At 42.3% G+C, this 18,868-nt stretch overlaps 1 protein-coding gene across 1 annotated transcript in view; it reads left to right on the plus strand.

Moving 5' to 3' along the window:
- The window catches only part of MTOR (mechanistic target of rapamycin kinase), a 163,661-nt gene that overhangs the window by 11,661 nt on the left and 133,132 nt on the right, over positions 1-18,868 (plus strand). The window contains 2 exon segments of the mRNA XM_044282096.1: positions 2,713-2,893; positions 18,757-18,865. Coding sequence (XP_044138031.1) covers positions 2,759-2,893; positions 18,757-18,865 — 244 coding nt within the window. The 5' untranslated portion in view covers positions 2,713-2,758.

Consider the following 18,868-nt stretch of genomic DNA (forward strand, 5'->3'; position numbering starts at 1 on the left):
CGTCCGTATGCATTTTGCGGATCCGATCCGTGGATCCGTAAAAAATCATACGGACGTCTGAATGGAGCCTTACAGGGGGGTGATCAATGACAGGGGGGTGATCAGGGAGTCTATATGGGTGATCACCCCCCTGTCATTGATCACCTTCCCTGTAAGGCTCCATTCAGATATTTTTTTTGGGCCCAAGTTAGCGGAAATTTTTTGTTTGTTTTTTCTTACTAAGTCTCATATTCCACTAACTTGTGTCAAAAAATAAAATCTCACATGAACTCACCATACCCCTCACGGAATCCAAATGCGTAACATTTTTTAGACATTTATATTCCAGACTTCTTCTCACGCTTTAGGGCCCTAAAATGCCAGGGCAGTATAAATACCCCACATGTGACCCCATTTCGGAAAGAAGACACCCCAAGGTATTCCGTGAGGGGCATATTGAGTCCATGAAAGATTGAAATTTTTGTCCCATGTTAGCGGAAAGGGAGACTTTGTGAGAAAATACAAAAAAAATCAATTTCCGCTAACTTGTGCCAAAAAAAAAAAATTCTAGGAACTCTCCATGCCCCTCACGGAATACCTTGGGGTGTCTTCTTTCCAAAATGGGGTCACATGTGGGGTATTTATACTGCCCTGGCATGTTAGGGGCCCGAAAGCGTGAAGTCTGGGATCCAAATGTCTAAAAATGCCCTCCTAAAAGGAATTTGGGCCGCTTTGCGCATCTAGGCTGCAAAAAAGTGTCACACATCTGGTATCGCCGTACTCAGGAGAAGTTGGGGAATGTGTTTTGGGGTGTCATTTTACATATACCCATGCTGGGTGAGAGAAATATCTTGGCAAAAGACAACTTTCCAATTTTTTTTTTATACAAAGTTGGCATTTGACCAAGATATTTATCTCACCCAGCATGGGTATCTTGGTCAAATGCCAACTTTGTATAAAAAAATGGGAAAAGTTTGTCTTTTGCCAAGATATTTCTCTCACCCAGCATGGGTATATGTAAAATGACACCCCAAAACACATTCCCCAACTTCTCCTGAGTACGGCGATACCAGATGTGTGACACTTTATTGCAGCCTAGGTGGGCAAAGGGGCATATTCCAAAGAGCACCTTTCGGATTTCGCAGGCCATTTTTTACACATTTTGATTGCAAAGTTCTTCTCACACATTTGGGCCCCTAAATTGCCAGGGCAGTATAACTACGCCACAAGTGACCCCATTTTGGAAAGAAGACACCCCAAGGTATTCCGTGAGGGGCATGGCGAGTTCCTAGAATTTTTTATTTTTTGTCGCAAGTTAGTGGAATATGAGACTTTGTAAGAAAAAAAAAAAAATCATCATTTTCCGCTAACTTGTGACAAAAAATAAAAAGTTCTATGAACTCACTATGCCCATCAGCGAATACCTTAGGGTGTCTACTTTCCGAAGTGGGGTTTTTCTACTGTCTGGGCATTGTAGAACCTCAGGAAACATGACAGGTGCTCAGAAAGTCAGAGCTGCTTCAAAAAGCGGAAATTCACATTTTTGTACCATAGTTTGTAAACGCTATAACTTTTACCCAAACCTTTTTTTTTTTTTTATCAAAGACATGTAGAACAATAAATTTAGCGAAAAATTTATATATGGATGTCGTTTTTTTTGCAAAATTTTACAGCTGAAAGTGAAAAATGTCATTTTTTTGCAAAAAATCGTTAAATTTCGATTAATAACAAAAAAGTAAAAATGTCAGCAGCAATAAAATACCACCAAATGAAAGCTTCTCTTAGTGAGAAGAAAAGGAGGTAAAATTTATTTGGGTGGTAAGTTGCATGACCGAGCGATAAACGGTGAAAGTAGTGTAGTGCAGAAGTGTAAAAAGTGGCCTGGTCATGAAGGGGGTTTTAGCTAGCGGGGTTAAAGTGGTTAATAAATAATACAATCATAAAAATAAGTGTTAAAATACAATTATACAATGATCCGTATAGCATCAATACAGTTTACATGATTGTGTTCAAATGTACAAATTAACAATATTCATGATTCACACAAACATATACTCTAGACTGTGTAAATTGGACACGAGACAGTGTTACATCACCTGTGCATAAGTGTCAGCAATAGCTGTAATTAATAAAAACTCACATAGCTGGGACAGACATGCGGCGCCAAAATCTGCGTCCTCCAAGTCAGACTGCGCATGTCCAGAAGCCTAGCAACCGCAGCTCAAACGAACAGAGGCAGGAGACGTTACCAGCGTCACATGATTGATCACCTGACCATCCACATGACTCGTGCAGCCATCGCAAGACTACGCCGAGAGCAGCGCTTGGAATCTCCATGCCAGCGGGGAGGGGCAAGCGCGCACAGGCCAACGACGCCAGTGAAACTGGCGTCGTTGCCCCAGCAACAACCGGCCGCACACCGCAGGCAAAGCGCATACCAACCAGACAAAAGGGCAACGCAGTCACAACTGTAGAGAGATGGGGAAACAGAAGGCACAAAAAAAAATACCAATAGATAAAGATAACGGATGTCTAAATTTGGTAGGTAAAGACCTCCATCTAACAGCTGTACTAAGGATCTATACTGGAGCGATCATGGTACTTTTTGGTAAGATAAATACCAAACATCTTGAGGGTAAATAGAGAGGGCCCATATTATTTTTTTTGTGTAGTACAGGTGTGTGATGAATTTTGTGCCTTGTGCTGACATATGTGCGTGTTTTTCACCCACAGGGCCGCATGGGTCACTTCTAGAACCTGACGCCGGTCCTGTTAATCCATGATCACTGCCAACATGTCTGGCATAATGACTATGCTACAGCAATTTGCTAATGGTTTGAGGAGCAAAAATGAAGAGACTCGCACGAAGGCAGCCAAGGATCTGCAGCATTATGTCACCACTGAGCTGCGAGAAGTGAGTAACTGGTGGGGTGTGACACCCAAGGGCCCCTCTGCTCTGTAAATAACATAATATACATGGGGGGGGGGGGGGGGGGGGAAATAATATCTGAGCAAAAGTCTCTCCCAAGATTCAAACCTGGGATCTCTTTTTATTGATTAAATTTTAAGTATTTATTGATTTAAATATTTTATTTTCTTCAATAATGGTTACAAAAATAAGCCAAAAACACAAAAAATAAACAAAACTTATACACATATATACAGGAGATATTAATATATTTTCAACACTTTCATGGACAATAACATTCAATCCAGCACTGCCAACTTAAGCCTAATATCTTTTAAACGCCACTATTCCCCCTCTTTCCCTTAGCTGCTGTCGCTGGTAGCTCAGACTCTGTACCTGTCCACATACTCCTCCCTTCAAGCTGAGCTAGTCAGTTCACCTCACTTCTGCAGAACAGAGTAATATCTCTTGCCTCACCTACTCCGCCTCTCAACCTCCTCATAGAGCTTTGAGACATGATCAGTCTCCACTCCTCGTACAGGGGAAATGGGGGAACCCTATCTCTTGACTATCAGAACCTTTGCTATCAAAACCTGGGATCTCGAAATGCAAAACCAATCACTTAACCACTAAGGCCTCTTTCACACTTGGGTTGTCCGGATCCGGTGTGTACTCCACTTGCCGGAATTACACGCCGGATCCAGAAAAACGCAAGTGAACTGAAAGCATTTGAAGACTGATCAGTCTTCAAAATGCTTTCAGTGGTACTATGGCAGCCAGGACGCTATTAAAGTCTTGGTTGCCATAGTAGTAGTGCGGAGCGGGGAAGCGGTATACTTACAGTCCGCGGGGCGCTCCAGAATGACGTCAGAGCGCCCCATGCGCATGGATGACGTGCCCTGCGATCACATGATCCATGCGCTTGGGGCGCCCTGACGTCACTCTGGAGCGCCCTGGGAGACGCACGGACGGTAAGTATACTGCTCCCCCGCTCCCCACTACACTTTACCATGGCTGCCAGGACTTTAGCGTCCCGGCAGCCATGGTAACCATTCAGAAAAAGCTAAACGTCGGATCCGGCAATGCGCCGAAACGACATTTAGCTTAAGGCCGGATCCGGATCAATGCCTTTCAATGGGCATTCATTCCGGATCCGGCCTTGCGGCAAGTCTTCAGGATTTTTGGCCGGAGCAAAAAGCGCAGCATGCTGCGGTATTTTCTCCGGCCAAAAAACGTTCCGGTCCGGAACTGAAGACATCCTGAATGGATTTCTCTCCATTCAGAATGCATTAGGATAAAACTGATCAGGATTCTTCCAGCATAGAGCCCCAACGACGGAACTCTATGCCGGAAGAAAAGAACGCAAGTGTGAAAGAGCCCTAAGCTATAACATTACCATACAGAAAAGTATGTTTATAAGACACTGGCTAACCTGTTAGGCCTCTTTCACACGAGCGTGTCTGGATGCGTTGCGGCAAACCTGCGCGAGTAGATACCCAATTGCAGTCAGTTTTGACTGCGATTGCGTTCCGCTGAGTTTTTATCACGTAGCTGCAATGCGTTTTGCACGCGCGTGATAAACTGAAGTTCAGGTTTGGGTTCAAGGTTGTGTAGATTGTATTTACCCTTATAACATGGTTATAAGGGAAAATTAATAGCATTCTGAATACAGAATATATAGTACAATAGGGCTGGAGGGGTTAAAATAAATAACTTAACTTAATCCACTTGTTTGCGCAGCCGGCATCTCTTCTGTCGTCTTCTTTGAGGAATGGGACCTTTTAAAGACGTCACTGCGCTCATCACATGGTCTATCACATGATCTTTTACCATGGTGATGGATCATGTGACGGACCATGTGATGATCGCAGTGACCTCAAAGGTCCTTTTCCTCACAGATGAAGACAGAAGAGATACCGGCTGCGTGAACAAGTGGATTAAGGTGAGTTAAATTATTATTTTAACCCATCCAGCCCTATTTTACTATGCATTCTGTATTCAGAATGCTATTATTTTCCCTTATAACCATGTTATAAGGGAAAATAATAATAATCGGGTCCCCATCCCGATCGTCTCCTAGCAACAGTGCGTGAAAATCACACTGCATTCGCACTTGCTTGCGGATGCTTGCAGTTTTCACGCAGCCCCATTCACTTCTATGGGGCCTGCGTTGCTTGAAAAATGCACAAAATAGAGCATGCTGCGATTTTTCACACAAAGCACAAGTGATGCATGAAAATCGTTGCTCATGTGCACAGCCCCCATAGAAATAAATAGGTCTGTATTCAGTGCGGGTGCAACGCGTTCAACTCGCGCATTGCACCTGCGTGGAAAACTAGCCCGTGTGAAAGGGGCCTTACATCTACACTTGGCAGCTGAAGGCATATGTGCTCGCACTGCTGAGAAAAATGATGTTTTAACATATGCAGATGAGGCTCTAGAAGCAATGGGGGTGTTGTCATTACACCTAGAGGCTCTGCTCTCTCCGCAACTGCTGTGCTCTTTCGCAGTACAGAAGAGAACTGCCGGTGAGCCTCTTTCTTGTTCTGCACCTATGCCGGATACTGAAGCACATGGTGCAATACGATACTTTAGGAGTCGGGGCCAGGAGTGATAATGTTTTCACTGCTTGGCTTTGTCAATGAAAGTGCAGAGAGAACAGAACCTTTAGGTGTAATTGAAACACCCCCATTGCTCCTAGAGGCTCACTTGCATATACAAATACAACTTTTTTTTTTCTCGGCAGTACAACACAGATGTCCTCAGCTGCCAAGTGCACATGTAACCGGTCAGCTAGCTTCATAGGTACAAGTCTGCTGACAGATGCACTTTCATGTAATGCTTTAATTCCTTATAGGGGTTTCCACGATTTTATTATATCAATAGCCTGTCCTCAGGACACCCTGCACCCCCACAGATCAACCATCAATGGAACTACACAGCAAAATGCGTTCTGTAGTGGACAGAGCAGCCCTGCAGTTACTAGCACCGTCCACGACATGATGGACAAAGCTGTTTAGTTCCCACGCTGACTTCCCATACCAGACCTACAAGGTAACAGCTGATTGTGTGGGAAGGTATGGCATAGCAGACCCCCGCCAATCTGATATTACTGATCTGTCTTGAGGATTAATATCAAAATCCTAAAAACATCTTTAACCACCTCCCGTCCGCCCATTGAATAAAAACGTCTGGGAGGTGGTGGTCTACGTCCTAATGGATGTTTTAAAACATCCTTTCAGAGATCGCAGCTGCACGCTAATCGTGCAGCTGCTGATCGGGTTGCCCGCTGTCAGTGACAGCAGGGCAACCCTTAGAGAAGGCAGGGACAGTGCCCAGGTGTCCCTGCCTTCTGGATCGCTGCATACACAGCGCTTCCTGTTCCAGCTCGGCGGTCATGCGATCGCCGGGACCGGAGAGTGCAGGAGCTGTGTGAGGTCTTTCAGAGACCTTGATCAGCCCTGCACTGAGGCTGTACAGCCTCTTTGGGGGGTGCATTTCTTCTGTAACTGGGGCTACTATGTCAGCCCCAGTTACATGAGAAATCAACAGTGAAAAAAAAGTGAAGTAAATGTCCCCCAGAGGTCTTGCATGACCTTATGGGGGATGCAAAGTGTAAAATAAAAAAAATAAAAAATGTTGCATGTAAGGAATAAAAAAAAAAAAAGTTAAATAGAAAAAATAAAATAGACATATTTGGTATTGCCGCGTCCGTGACGGTCGGCTCTATAAATGTATCACATGATCGACCCAGTCCGATAAACACCGGTCATGCATTTTCAGAAGTGTAAACAGTTATATTCAGTTATTTTAGTCATGATGGATATTCATTGCCTTTAAGAGCAATGTTGGTTTATATTCACTATTTTGTATACATTTTTAATGTAGGTTCATGGAAAGATTTTTGTGGTGTTCAGAAAGAACTAATGTTGTAACAATTAATTATGTTTAGGCAGTTGACATACACATCACACAGAAGTAAAGGCTTCACTATCTTTGTTATCTGAATATAAATTCCACAGTGTGAAAATTGTCCGATGTTCTTCAAAATATGTATGCATGTATCAAAGTTTGTCTCTTAGCTCTGAGATAAGGACTCCATGGACGCAGCAGGTGCTAATTACATCCATAGTTTGGTATTTGCTAATGAGCAGAAAGTCTGTGATGTCTATGGACACTTATAATCTACCTTAGTTTTGTATAAGAAAATCAATAAGATATATGTATTGGGTTATATTGTTACGTCTTTTTAAGGACCTTTTTATATATCTGTTATCATATATGTTTTAGGGACATATATATTCCTATAATGTATTCAAAACCGCTTAAAGGGAATCTGTCGCCTATTTTGACCATATAAAACCGTTAACATAGCAATGTGCACTAAAGTACCTTCTTCCCTACATGCGTCTTTTTTCTTTTATTCAACTTTTCATTCTTTTTAAAAAGTGATTTTTCTGATATGCAAATGAAGTCTCAAGGTGCCCAGAGGGGCGTTATTACTCTGCTCTAGTGCCCAGTAACGCTCCCCCTGCAGTGCCCAGCTGGCCTTTCTTCCAAACCCAGCACGCCTCCTAAGAAATAAATGTCCTCCCACATACTTGCCGAACGGCGCCGCCCCCTCCCCACTACGTCATTTAATTTATTCACTGCACACCCGGGCCCTTGCTTCCTCCTCTCTTGTCCTCCGAAATCCCGCGCAGTATCGCTGAGTGCCTGCACGATACTCCTGCTCGAGGGCAACAGCCTCACTAGTGTCACCGGCCATGCGCCAATCCCAGTGACTTATTCAGAGCACTGTTGCCTCTGAGAGATTCTAGAGGAGGAAGCAAGGGCCGGTGCGTGCAGTGAATAAATTAAATGATGTAGTGGGGACGAGGCGGCGCCGTAGGCCAAGAAAGGAGGAAGCAAGGGCCGATGCAGTGAATAAATGAAATGACGTAGTGGGGAGGGGGCGGCGCCGTAGGCAAAGAGGAGGGAGCACAGACGATGCAGTGAATAAATTAAATGACTTGGTGGAGGGGGCGGCGTTCGGCAAGAGGACCTTTATTTCTTAGGAGGTGTGCTGGGCTTGGAATAAAGGCCCGGCTGGGCACTGCATGGGGGCGTTACTGGGCACTAGAGCAGAGTAATAACGCCCCTCTGGGCATTTTGAGACTTCATTTGCATATCAGAAAAATCGCTTTTTAGTAAGAATGAAAAGTTGAATAAAAGAAGACGCATGTAGGGAAGAAGGTACTTTATTGCACATTGCTATGTTAACTGTTTTATATGGTCAAAATAGGTGACAGATTCCCTTTAAGTATGGGCTTTGTTAATGAGTATCTGTGAAGAGATGGTACCGTTGGTGTAGCAGAGGAGGCATGGATATCTCTGTGAGAAAACAAAGTTTATCTATATTATCAGTCTTAGAAGTCAACAATGTGGGAAACATTCAAAAGGCGTCTAAGAGTCTGTCTCTAATTGGTAAGAAGTGTTAAAATTTATCAGTTGGCTTTGATTTAGGGTTCCAAATACCAGGTGTGAATAGTGAAAATTATAGTCAGATTTACAATTTTTTTCTTTTTTTTTTCCCACTTTGTCTTGTTTTCTCAAAAGTAGGACGATGACAAACATATACGAATAGAAAAGAAACAAAATCCAGATGGTAAACTTGCGGGTTTTACCACTGCAAAAAGATACTTAAAACGAAAACATCTGTTGGGCCAGAAAAACTGTACAAAAAGAGTATTAATGCTGATCTCCCTCTTCCCGTATAACCCCCCCCCCCCCCCAAGCCCGGCCTCAGTTGACACAAGGGCAGTGGGTGACTCCCACCAACATTCTGGACTACTCCATCAATTCATATGTAGTCATGCAATTCATACCTTTCCTACCATATGTACGTGGGCAATTCCTTCCGAGCCACCCTCATCAGTCCCACTCCAACCAAATCTCCTCCCACAGAATCCGTTTTCCCTCTAAGTTTGATACGCTCTCAAATTCCTTTACTCTGCGCATGTATCTTTCCCATTCTAATAGGGTTGGGGCCTAATAAAAGCCCTTTCAACCAGCAAAGATGTTCACCTTTTGAAAGCTTATGTTTGCACTCAGGGGTAAATATGCCAAGTATGGAGAGTTCCCTCGTGGGAAAGAGTTTAATAGTGGCTCTTGACCTTATTACCTGAAATATACTTTGCCACAAGTTATTAATAACTGGACAACCCCATAACATATCCAAGACATTTCAGAAAACAAAATTCTTTCCCTTTTCTTCTTGTACATTTTAGAGAGGAGTTCCGGAGTATAATATAGCCGATGTTGACTGGAGAGGGTTGCCTTTTTAATTTTTTTATATACTTCACGCCACTGAAATGAGTTGCATATCCCTAAATCTATTTGCCATTTTCCAGTGCTTTTAAATTTAGTGACCGTAACTAAATCCTTTTCTAATCTAACATATATATATATATATATATATATATATATATATATATATATATATATATATATATATATATATATATATATATATATATTTGTGAGACCTTCGCTTTTTTTAACATATGACGTGAAGCAAAAAAGGTGTGTGCGTGGGGGTCTTTTGATTTTTGTTCCGGGTGTGTGTATGTTGTGCATATATATATATATATATATATATATATATATATATATATATATATATATATATATATATATATATATATATATATATATATATATATATATATATATATTCTATTTAGAACTGTAATTGGTGTCTCGTGAAATATTTCCAATATAGGTTTTTAGTTTACCTGCTGTGCAAATGTGACACCATCGTGATCCTTGCCCTAAACGAAGATAACTACTTGAGTCAGAGAGGGAACTTATTTAAAAAGATGTTAACATCTAAGGCATATGTAACCTTCGAAATGGACTTTCTTATTCCATACTTTCTGCAGCATTATACCTCCAATGTGCTGAATATGTTCTGTATGGGGCGCTTATGTTGTTGAATAAGGTATGATAACAGAGAGCTATCCCCGGCATTAATACACCATTGCAATTGTGAACACAAGTATCCCTGAAAATATGGGAGGCCGAGGCCACCATCGATTTCAGCTAGCCACAGAGATCTCAGTTTGATACGGACCCTTTTCCTGCCCCAGATCAGATCGTTGATCAGTCTCTCCAACAAGTTGAAGAAATTATCTTCAATCCAGATGGGGCAGGGTCAATCACATACAATATCAGTGGCAGCAGAACAATTTTGACCAATGCGATTCTGTTCACCTGTGAGAGGGGGTTTCTGCAAAACCCTAATCTTCTCCTTTATTTTATTCATCGTAGGGGTAATGTTTAATCTGTTATAATCGCATAGCGACCCGCCGATCCTGATCCCCAAGCACTCAATGTGGTCCAACGGCGATATCACCTTTACTTTAATGTTGCTTTGTGGGGGAGATCGATTCAGAGGAAGGAGGACTGATTTAGACCAGTTTCTCATAGCCTGAAACCAGACCAAACTCGTCAATTGTCTGCATAACACGAGGGACTCCAGCCATCATGTAAATACAGCAATATGTCAAAGGCCTTAGCGGCGTCCAAGGACAGGATGCAGCTGTGTCGTCTCGTTCCCCCCCCCCCCTCTCCTATCTGTATATTCAGAAAATTTGTATACGTATATTCGTCTGAATCTGTCGCCCCGGGATAAACCCAGTCTGATCTGCATGTACGAACCCCTTTTTTTTTTTATAACTTTTTTTTTTTTTTTTTTTTTATCGATTTGCGAGGACTTTGGTGACTAACTTATAGTCTGAGTTAAGTAATGATATGGGTCGGTATGATTCCACTTTGTTTCCATCTTTCCCTCTCTTCAAAACTAATGTGGTGATTGCCTCCATTAGTGATGGCGGCAATTCCCCACAGTACGGGATTCATTTAGTACCTGCAGTAACCCTGGCAGGAGAACCTCCCCATGGCACTTGTATATGCCAAACGGGATGCCATCCCAGATACAACCTCCTGCAGCTCGCTCAGAAGGATTGGGGAATTCAGGAATACAGAGTCCTGCTCTGCAAGTGCAGGAATCTTGGGTTTCTGCAAATAATCTTCTATAAGTGCCACTTTATCATTTGTCTCAGAGCAGTATAGGGTATTGAAATACTTTAGAGATTCCCCTCGATTTTCCTCTGCCTTGTTCGTAATCTGGCCGTTACTTGTTTGAATCTGCCTAATTTTATTACATCCTCTTTGGTTGGATATTATGGAGACTAATAGTTTACCTGGCTTTCCCGCCTCACTGAAGTGATCATAGCCTTGAAAGAACAGTTTGTTCTGTGACTTCTTCGTAAAGTAGCTATTTTGAGCTGGGCCCGAGTGCTCTCGTTATTGTTTTCTAAGGGACACTTCCAGATATTTTAAATTCTCCTCCAGACCTTTCTCTTCTTTAAGAAACTGCTCTTTTTACTTTGATTATGCTAAAGTACAGACCGCGGAGATACGCTTTCATCGCATCCCACACAGAGTGATTATGAGTTGATCCCATATTTTGTATCCAGAAATGGGCAAGTTCCTTGTTTATCAGTTCTAGACATGGCATTATATGTCTTACTAAAGCATGAAAACACCTGCCTATTGCCATATAACTCCCGCCAAATATCTATTAGCCCCGTTTCTTGACAAAACCCCTGGAGTAATAAGTGTTTGCCCAGATTTGCATTATATCTTACAGCATTGGATACTCTGTCCATTTCGGTGTCCAAAACGCAATTAAAGTCCCCCGATACTAATACTGGACACCGCTCTGTTATATACGAACATGGCAAGTTGATTAAGGACAGTCATGGCAAATGGAGGGGGATATACAAAAAAAGCCAAAATACAAATCCGACCATTCCACCGGCCATGAAGGAAGACTTATATCCAATCACTTTCAATCTGAGGTTTCATGGGGACGTAGTCGACCTTTTTATGCACATATACACTGACCCCATGGGAGTATGAAGAAAAGCTGGAGTGGAATTAATATTGTTCCCATTTCTTCAATAAATATATGCGGCTCTCCAGTGACGCATGGGTTTCCAGCAATGCCACAATTGCGGGGAGATGTCAAGAAATCAAATCTAACACACTAATCTGTTTGTTTTATCCCCCTACCCCTCGTACATTCCATGTTAAGACTCTGTCATTCATTACATTTTAACTTTCTAAGGGAGTCAACCACTGCCCCATAGCAGCAACCGCACTCAAAAGTATACCAGCCCCCCTTCCCGCCCACCCTACATAGTTAACTCTTTGGGGCATGAAGCGTGTTACTTAAACAGTGCCACCTAGGTATGAGTAGGTAACACTACACTATAGTAGCAATGTACAGTTGTGGCCAAAAGTTTTGAGAATTACATAAATATTGGAAAAGTTGCTGCTTAAGTTTTTATAATTGCAATTTGCATATACTCCAGAATGTTATGAAGAGTGATCAGATGAATTGCATAGTCCTTCTTTGCCATGAAAATTAACTTAATCCCAAAAAAACCTTTGTACTGCATTTCATTGCATTCATTAAAGGACCTGCTGAGATTTCAGTAATCGTCTTAACTCAGGTGAGAATGTTGATGAGCACAAGGCTGGAGATCATTATGTCAGGCTGATTGGGTTAAAATGGCAGACTTGACCTGTTAAAAGGAGGGTGATGCTTGAAATCATTGTTCTTCCATTGTTAACCATGGTGACCTGCAAAGAAACGCGTGCAGCCATCATTGGGTTGCATAAAAATGGCTTCACAGGCAAGGATATTGTGGCTATTAAGATTGCACCTCAATCAACAACGTATAGGATCATCAAGAACTTCAAGGAAAGAGGTTCAATTCTTGTTAAGAAGGCTTCAGGGCGTCCAAGAAAGTCAGCAAGCGCCAGGATCGTCTCCTAAAGAGGATTCAGCTGCGGTATCGGAGTGCCACCAGTGCAGAGCTTGCTCAGGAATGGCAGCAGGCAGGTGTGAGCGCATCTGCACGCACAGTGAGGTGAAGACTTTTGGAAGATGGCCTGGTGTCGAAGGGCAGCAAAGAAGCCACTTCTCTCCAAAAAGAAGAACCCATCAGGGACAGATTGATCTTCTGCAGAAAATATGGTGAATGGACTGCTGAGGACTGGGGCAAAGTCATATTCTCCGATGAAGCCTCTTTCCGATTGTTTGGGGCATCAGGAAAAAGGCTTGTCCGGAGAAGAAAAGGTGAGCGCTACCATCAGTCCTGTGTCATGCCAATGGTAAAGCATCCTGAGACCATTCATGTGTGGGGTTGCTTCTCATCCAAGGGAGTGGGCTCACTTACAATTTTGCCCAAAAACACAGCCATGAATAAAGAATGGTACCAAAACACCCTCCAACAATAGTTTGGTGAAGAACAATGCATTTTCCTGCACGATGGAGCACCGTGCCATAAGGGAAAAGTGATAACTAAGTGGCTCGGGGACCAAAACGTTGACATTTTGGCTCCATGGCCTGGAAACTCCCCAGATCTTAATCCCATTGAGAACTTGTCAATCCTCAAGAGGCGGGTGGACAAACAAAACCCCACTAATTCTGACAAACTCCAAGAAGTGATTATGAAAGAATGGGTTGCTATCAGTCAGGAATTGGCCCAGAAGTTGATTGAGAGCATGCCCAGTCGAATTGCAGAGGTCCTGGAAAAGAAGGGCCAACACTGCGAATACTGACTCTGCATAAATGTCATGTAATTGTTGATAAAAGCCTTTGAAACGTATGAAGTGCGTGTAATTATATTTCACTACATCACAGAAACAACTGAAACAAAGATCTAAAAGCAGTTTAGCAGCAAACTTTGTGAAAACTTAAATTTGTGTCATTCTCAAAACTTTTGGCTACGACTGTACACGCCCATCCAATATTGATTGGAAAGTTCCAAACTGGGAAGGTGTGTTCATCTGATAAGTTTTTGGTTAAGAAACCACATAGGAGGAGGGAGAGAAGAAGAAAAAAAACTAAGAAAGGAAGATTCCCGGAAAAACTCTTGAGCAGACTTACCCGAGACTCTGCACATCACTTGACCCTTGGGTAATGTATTTGTTTCATGTAGTATTGGTATAGATTAATTGGCTTGATACTTAGTCAAACCCCGCTTAATGCGGACGGATAGTGTTAGTAACACATCAGTATCAGCAGATTCAGTGAAGATGCATATCGCTGAATACAAGATCTGATATTGATAACAAGAGGGCTTCTCTGTTGGGAATCTTTATATTCCCTAGTTTGATATCAAGCTGATAATTTTTGTTTCATTGCAATACTACTTAACCAATCTCAGATTGTACATCGTTTTGGGCAGAGCAAGGGCTTGTATCTCATTTTCATTAGTGAGTTTCTGTGTATAATCAATTGATATCTCTCATAATTTTAAGCAGCATTGCATTCTTGTATTGGTTGAATAATTGTGAGACACTGGTCTTGGTGTTAAATTTGTTCTGTTGGGTACTACAGTTTTCTTTTTATCATTGGGTTTTATACTCGTATTTTAAATTATATAATTTATATTTTTGCATAAATGCTTGTACCCTGTTTTACTGATTGCACAAAATAATTAGGTTCTCGATCGAACTCTTAGGCCCCTTTCACACGAGCGAGTATTCCGCGCGGATGCGATGCGTGAGTTGAACGCATTGCACCCGCACTGAATCCTGACCCATTCATTTCTATGGGGCTGTTCACATGAGCGGTGATTTTCACGCATCACTTATGCGTTGCGCGAAAATCGCAGCATGCTCCTCTTTGTGCGTTGCGATAATCCACGCAACGCAGGCCCCATAGAAGTGAATGGGGTTGCGTGAAAATTGTGATGGACCATGTGATTGGAGCATGTGATCTGACGTCACCACAGGTCATTCAGCCCACAGCTAGCAAAGAACAGACCGGGAACTACGCGAACAAGAGGAGGTGAGTTAACTCTTATTTTTTTTTTTAACCCTTCCAGCACTATTATATTATGCATTCTGTAGTCAGAATGCTATTCTTTTCCCTTATAACCATGTTATAAGGGAAAATAATACAATCTTCAGAACATGAATCCCAAGCCCGAACTTCTGTGAAGAAGTTCGGGTTTGGGTACCAAACATGCGCGATTTTTCTCACGCGAGTGCAAAACTCATTACAATGTTTTGCACTCGCGCGGAAAAATCGTGCATTTACCCGCAACGCACCCGCCTCTTATCCGGGCAAAAAACATGACGCCCGTGTGAAAGAGGCCTTGGGGTACTTTTCACACTAGCGTTTTTCTTTTCCGGCGCTGAGTTCCGTCCTAGGGGCTCAAATCCGGAAAAGAACTGATCAGTTTTATCCTAATGCATTCTGAATGGAGAGTCCGTCCCTCAGGATGTCTTCTGTTCAGTCTTTTTGACTGATCAGTCTTTTCAGAAAAACTTAGCATGCAGTATTTTTACCTCCGGCCAAAAAGCCTGAACACTTTGACTGAACGCCGGATCAGGCCTTTTTCCCATTGACTTGCATTAACTCCGGATCCGGCACTGTGTGTTCAGTCAAACCGGATCCGGCTTTTGCATGTGAAACCCGAAAAATGTGAAAAAAAAGGTTAGTCCATAAATGGCGGATCCGTTTTTTCAAATGCATTTTTTTCATTGTGATTTAAAATCCTGATCAGGATTGAAATGTACTCCGTTTTCACACGTTTTTCCGGATCCGGCGGGCAGTTCCGGTGTCGGAATTGAACGCCGGATTTAAACAACGTTAGTGTGAAGGTAGCCTAAGAGGCGGATCAATATCATTCATATAATTTTCTTTTGATCCATAATTTTTTATTTTATATAAAGTATTTGCTTTATATACCTGACACACCATTAAAAAAAAACTGTCAAAAGCCATTTGTCACCTTACATCACAAAGTGCAACACCAAGTGATCAAAAAGGCGTATGTCCCTCAAAATGGTACCAATAAAACCGTCGCCTCATCCCGCAAAAAATGTGCCCCTACATAAGAAAATCGCTAAAAAAATAAAAAAAAACTATAGCTCTCAGAACATGGAGACACTAAAACAACATAATTTTTTTTGGTTTCAAAAATGCTACGGTGTTAAAGTGAAATAAATAAAAGTACACATATTGGGTATCGCCACGTCCGTAACGATCTGCTCTATTAAGTCACTTGACCGAACCCTTCAGGTGAACGCTGTAAAAATAAATAAAAGCGGTGCTAAAACAAAATTTTTTATTTTTTTTTTGTCACCTTGCCCTATAAAGTGTTATGAGTGATCAAAAAATCATACGTACCCAAAGATGGCACCTTATCTCCTAGTTTCCAAAAGGGGGTCACTTCTTGGGAGTTTCTACTGTAAGGGTGCATCAGGGGGGCTTCAAATGGGACATGGCATCTAAAAACCATGTGGCGCTCCTTTTCTTCTGCGCCCTGCCGTGTGCCCATACAGCAGTTTATGACCACATGTGGGGTGTTTCTGTAAACCGCTGAATCTGGGTAATAAATATTGAGTTTTGTTTGGCTGTTAACCATTGATGTGTTAAAGAAAAAATTGGATTAAAATGAAAAATCTGCCAAAAAAGTGAAATTAAAAAATTTGATCTCCATTTTCCTTTAATTCTTGTGGAGCGCCTAAAGGGTTAACAAAGTTTGTAAAATCGGTTTTAAGTAACTTAACCGCCTCCGTACTGCCTAACGCAGGATCGCGGTCTGGAGGCGGCTGTCTCAGGCAGAGTCACGCATATACGTGTCATCTCGCGAGACGCGAGAGATCCTGTGAACGCGCGCACACAGGATCGGAACTTGAGCGAGTGGATCTACAGCCTGCCAGTGGCGATCGTTCGCTGGCAGGCTGTAGATGCGTGTTTTGTTTGTTTTTTTAAACCCCTAACTAGTATATTAGACGCTGTTTTGATAACAGCGTCTAATATACCTGCTACCTGGTCCTCTGGTGGTCTCTTTTGCTTGGATCGACCACCAGAGGACACGGGCAGCTCTGTAATAAGTAGCACTACACCCCCCCCCCCCCCCCTGTCACTTATTAACCCCTTATGAACCCTTGATCACCCCCCTGTAATTGATCACCCCCCTGTAAGGCTCCATTCAGACGTCCGTATGCGTTTTGCGGATCCATGGATCGGATCCGCAAAACGCATACGGACGTCTGAATGGAGCCTTACAGGGGGGTGATCAGTGACAGGGCGGTGATCACCCCATATAGACTCCCTGATCACCCCCCTGTCATTGATCACCCCCCCCCCCCCCCCTGTAAGGCTCCATTCAGACGTCCGTATGTGTTTTGTGGATCCGTAAAACGCATACGGACGTCTGAATGGAGCCTGACAGGGGGGTGATCACCCCATATAGACTCCCTGATCACCCCCCTGTAAGGCTCCATTCAGACATTTTTCTTTGGCACAAGTTAGCGGAAATTGATTTAGTTTTTTTGTTTTTTCTTACAAAGTCTCATATTCCACTAACTTGTGGCAAAGGGGCCCACATTCCAAAGAGCACCTTTAGGATTTCACAGGCCATTTTATTTTACAGATTTTGATTTCATACTTTGCACGCATCTGGGCCCCTAAAATGCCAGGGCAGTATAACTACCCCACAAGTGACCCCATTTTGGAAAGAAGACGCCCCAAGGTATTTCATGATGGGCATAGTGAGTTCATGGAAGTTTTTTTTTTTTTTTTTTTTTTTTTGTCACAAGTTAGTGGAATATGAGACTTTGTAAGGGGAAAAAAAAATATTAAATCATCATTTTCCGCTAACGTGTGACAAAAAATAAAAAGTTCTATGAACTCACTATGCCCATCAGCGAATACCTTAGGGTGTCTACTTTCCAAAATGGGGTTATTTGTGGGGGTTTTCTACTGTCTGGGCATTGTAGAACCTCAGGAAACATGACAGGTGCTCAGAAAGTCAGAGCTGCTTCAAAAAGCGGAAATTCACATTTTTGTACCATAGTTTGTAAACGCTATAACTTTTACCCAAACATTTTTTTTATCAGACATGTAGAACAATAAATTTAAAGAAAAATGTATATATAGATGTGGTTTTTTTAGAAAAATTTTACAACTGAAAGTGAAAAAGGTCTTTTTTTGCAAAAATTTCGATTAATAACAAAAAAAGTAAAAATGTCAGCAGCAATGAAATACCACCAAATGAAAGCTCCATTAGTGAGAAGAAAAGGAGGTAAAATTCATTTGGGTGGTAAGTTGCATGACCGAGCAATAAACGGTGAAAGTAGTGTAGTGCAGAAGTGTAAAGTGACCTGGTCATTAAGGGTGGTTAAGGGGTGTAGTTTCTACAATGGGGTCATTGTGGGGCTTACATAGTGGATACCCCCATAAAAGTGACTTTAGACCTGAACTGGTCCTTTAAAAAGTGGGTTTTGGAAATTTTCTTAAATTTTAAGAATTGCTTCTAAGCCTTCTAACGTCCCCAAAAAAGACATTTCCAAAATGATGCCAACATAAAGTAGACATATTAGCATTAGTGGGCGCTCCTCCTTATACTGTGGAGGGGATCGCTACATGTAAATGCAGAGGTCTCCTTCACTGACTACCAGGTGATTGCCGTAAATGGATCGCTTCCTTCCCGACAGTTGCCTGCAAAATTGGCCCATGTAAAGGGACCTTTGCATCAATCGAAGTAAATTAGTTGGGGTGATTTGATACATTTTGAATTGTCTGTCTGAAATGTCCTGCTTGATACTTTGGCTTCCTCTGCAACAGGTTGCTCTCCTGCTGCTGTAAAACTGCAGCCTGTGGCTCTTGGCATGCTGGTAGCTGTAGATCTACAACAGCCAGGGGACTGCAGGTTCTGCCCCAGACTTGCACTGCTGCTTCTATCTTCTATTGTGCCTTGTCTTACATTAACATCTCTGTGGTCACTTTCTAGGTGAGCCAGGAGGAAGCGACGCAGTTCTATGATGAGCTGAATCATTTCATCTTCGAATTTGTTTCCAGCTCCGATGTGAGCGAGCGGAAAGGAGGGATTCTTGCAATAGGTA

Source organism: Bufo gargarizans, chromosome 2 (genome assembly GCF_014858855.1).
Source record: "Bufo gargarizans isolate SCDJY-AF-19 chromosome 2, ASM1485885v1, whole genome shotgun sequence".
Classification (NCBI taxonomy): Eukaryota; Metazoa; Chordata; class Amphibia; order Anura; family Bufonidae; genus Bufo; species Bufo gargarizans.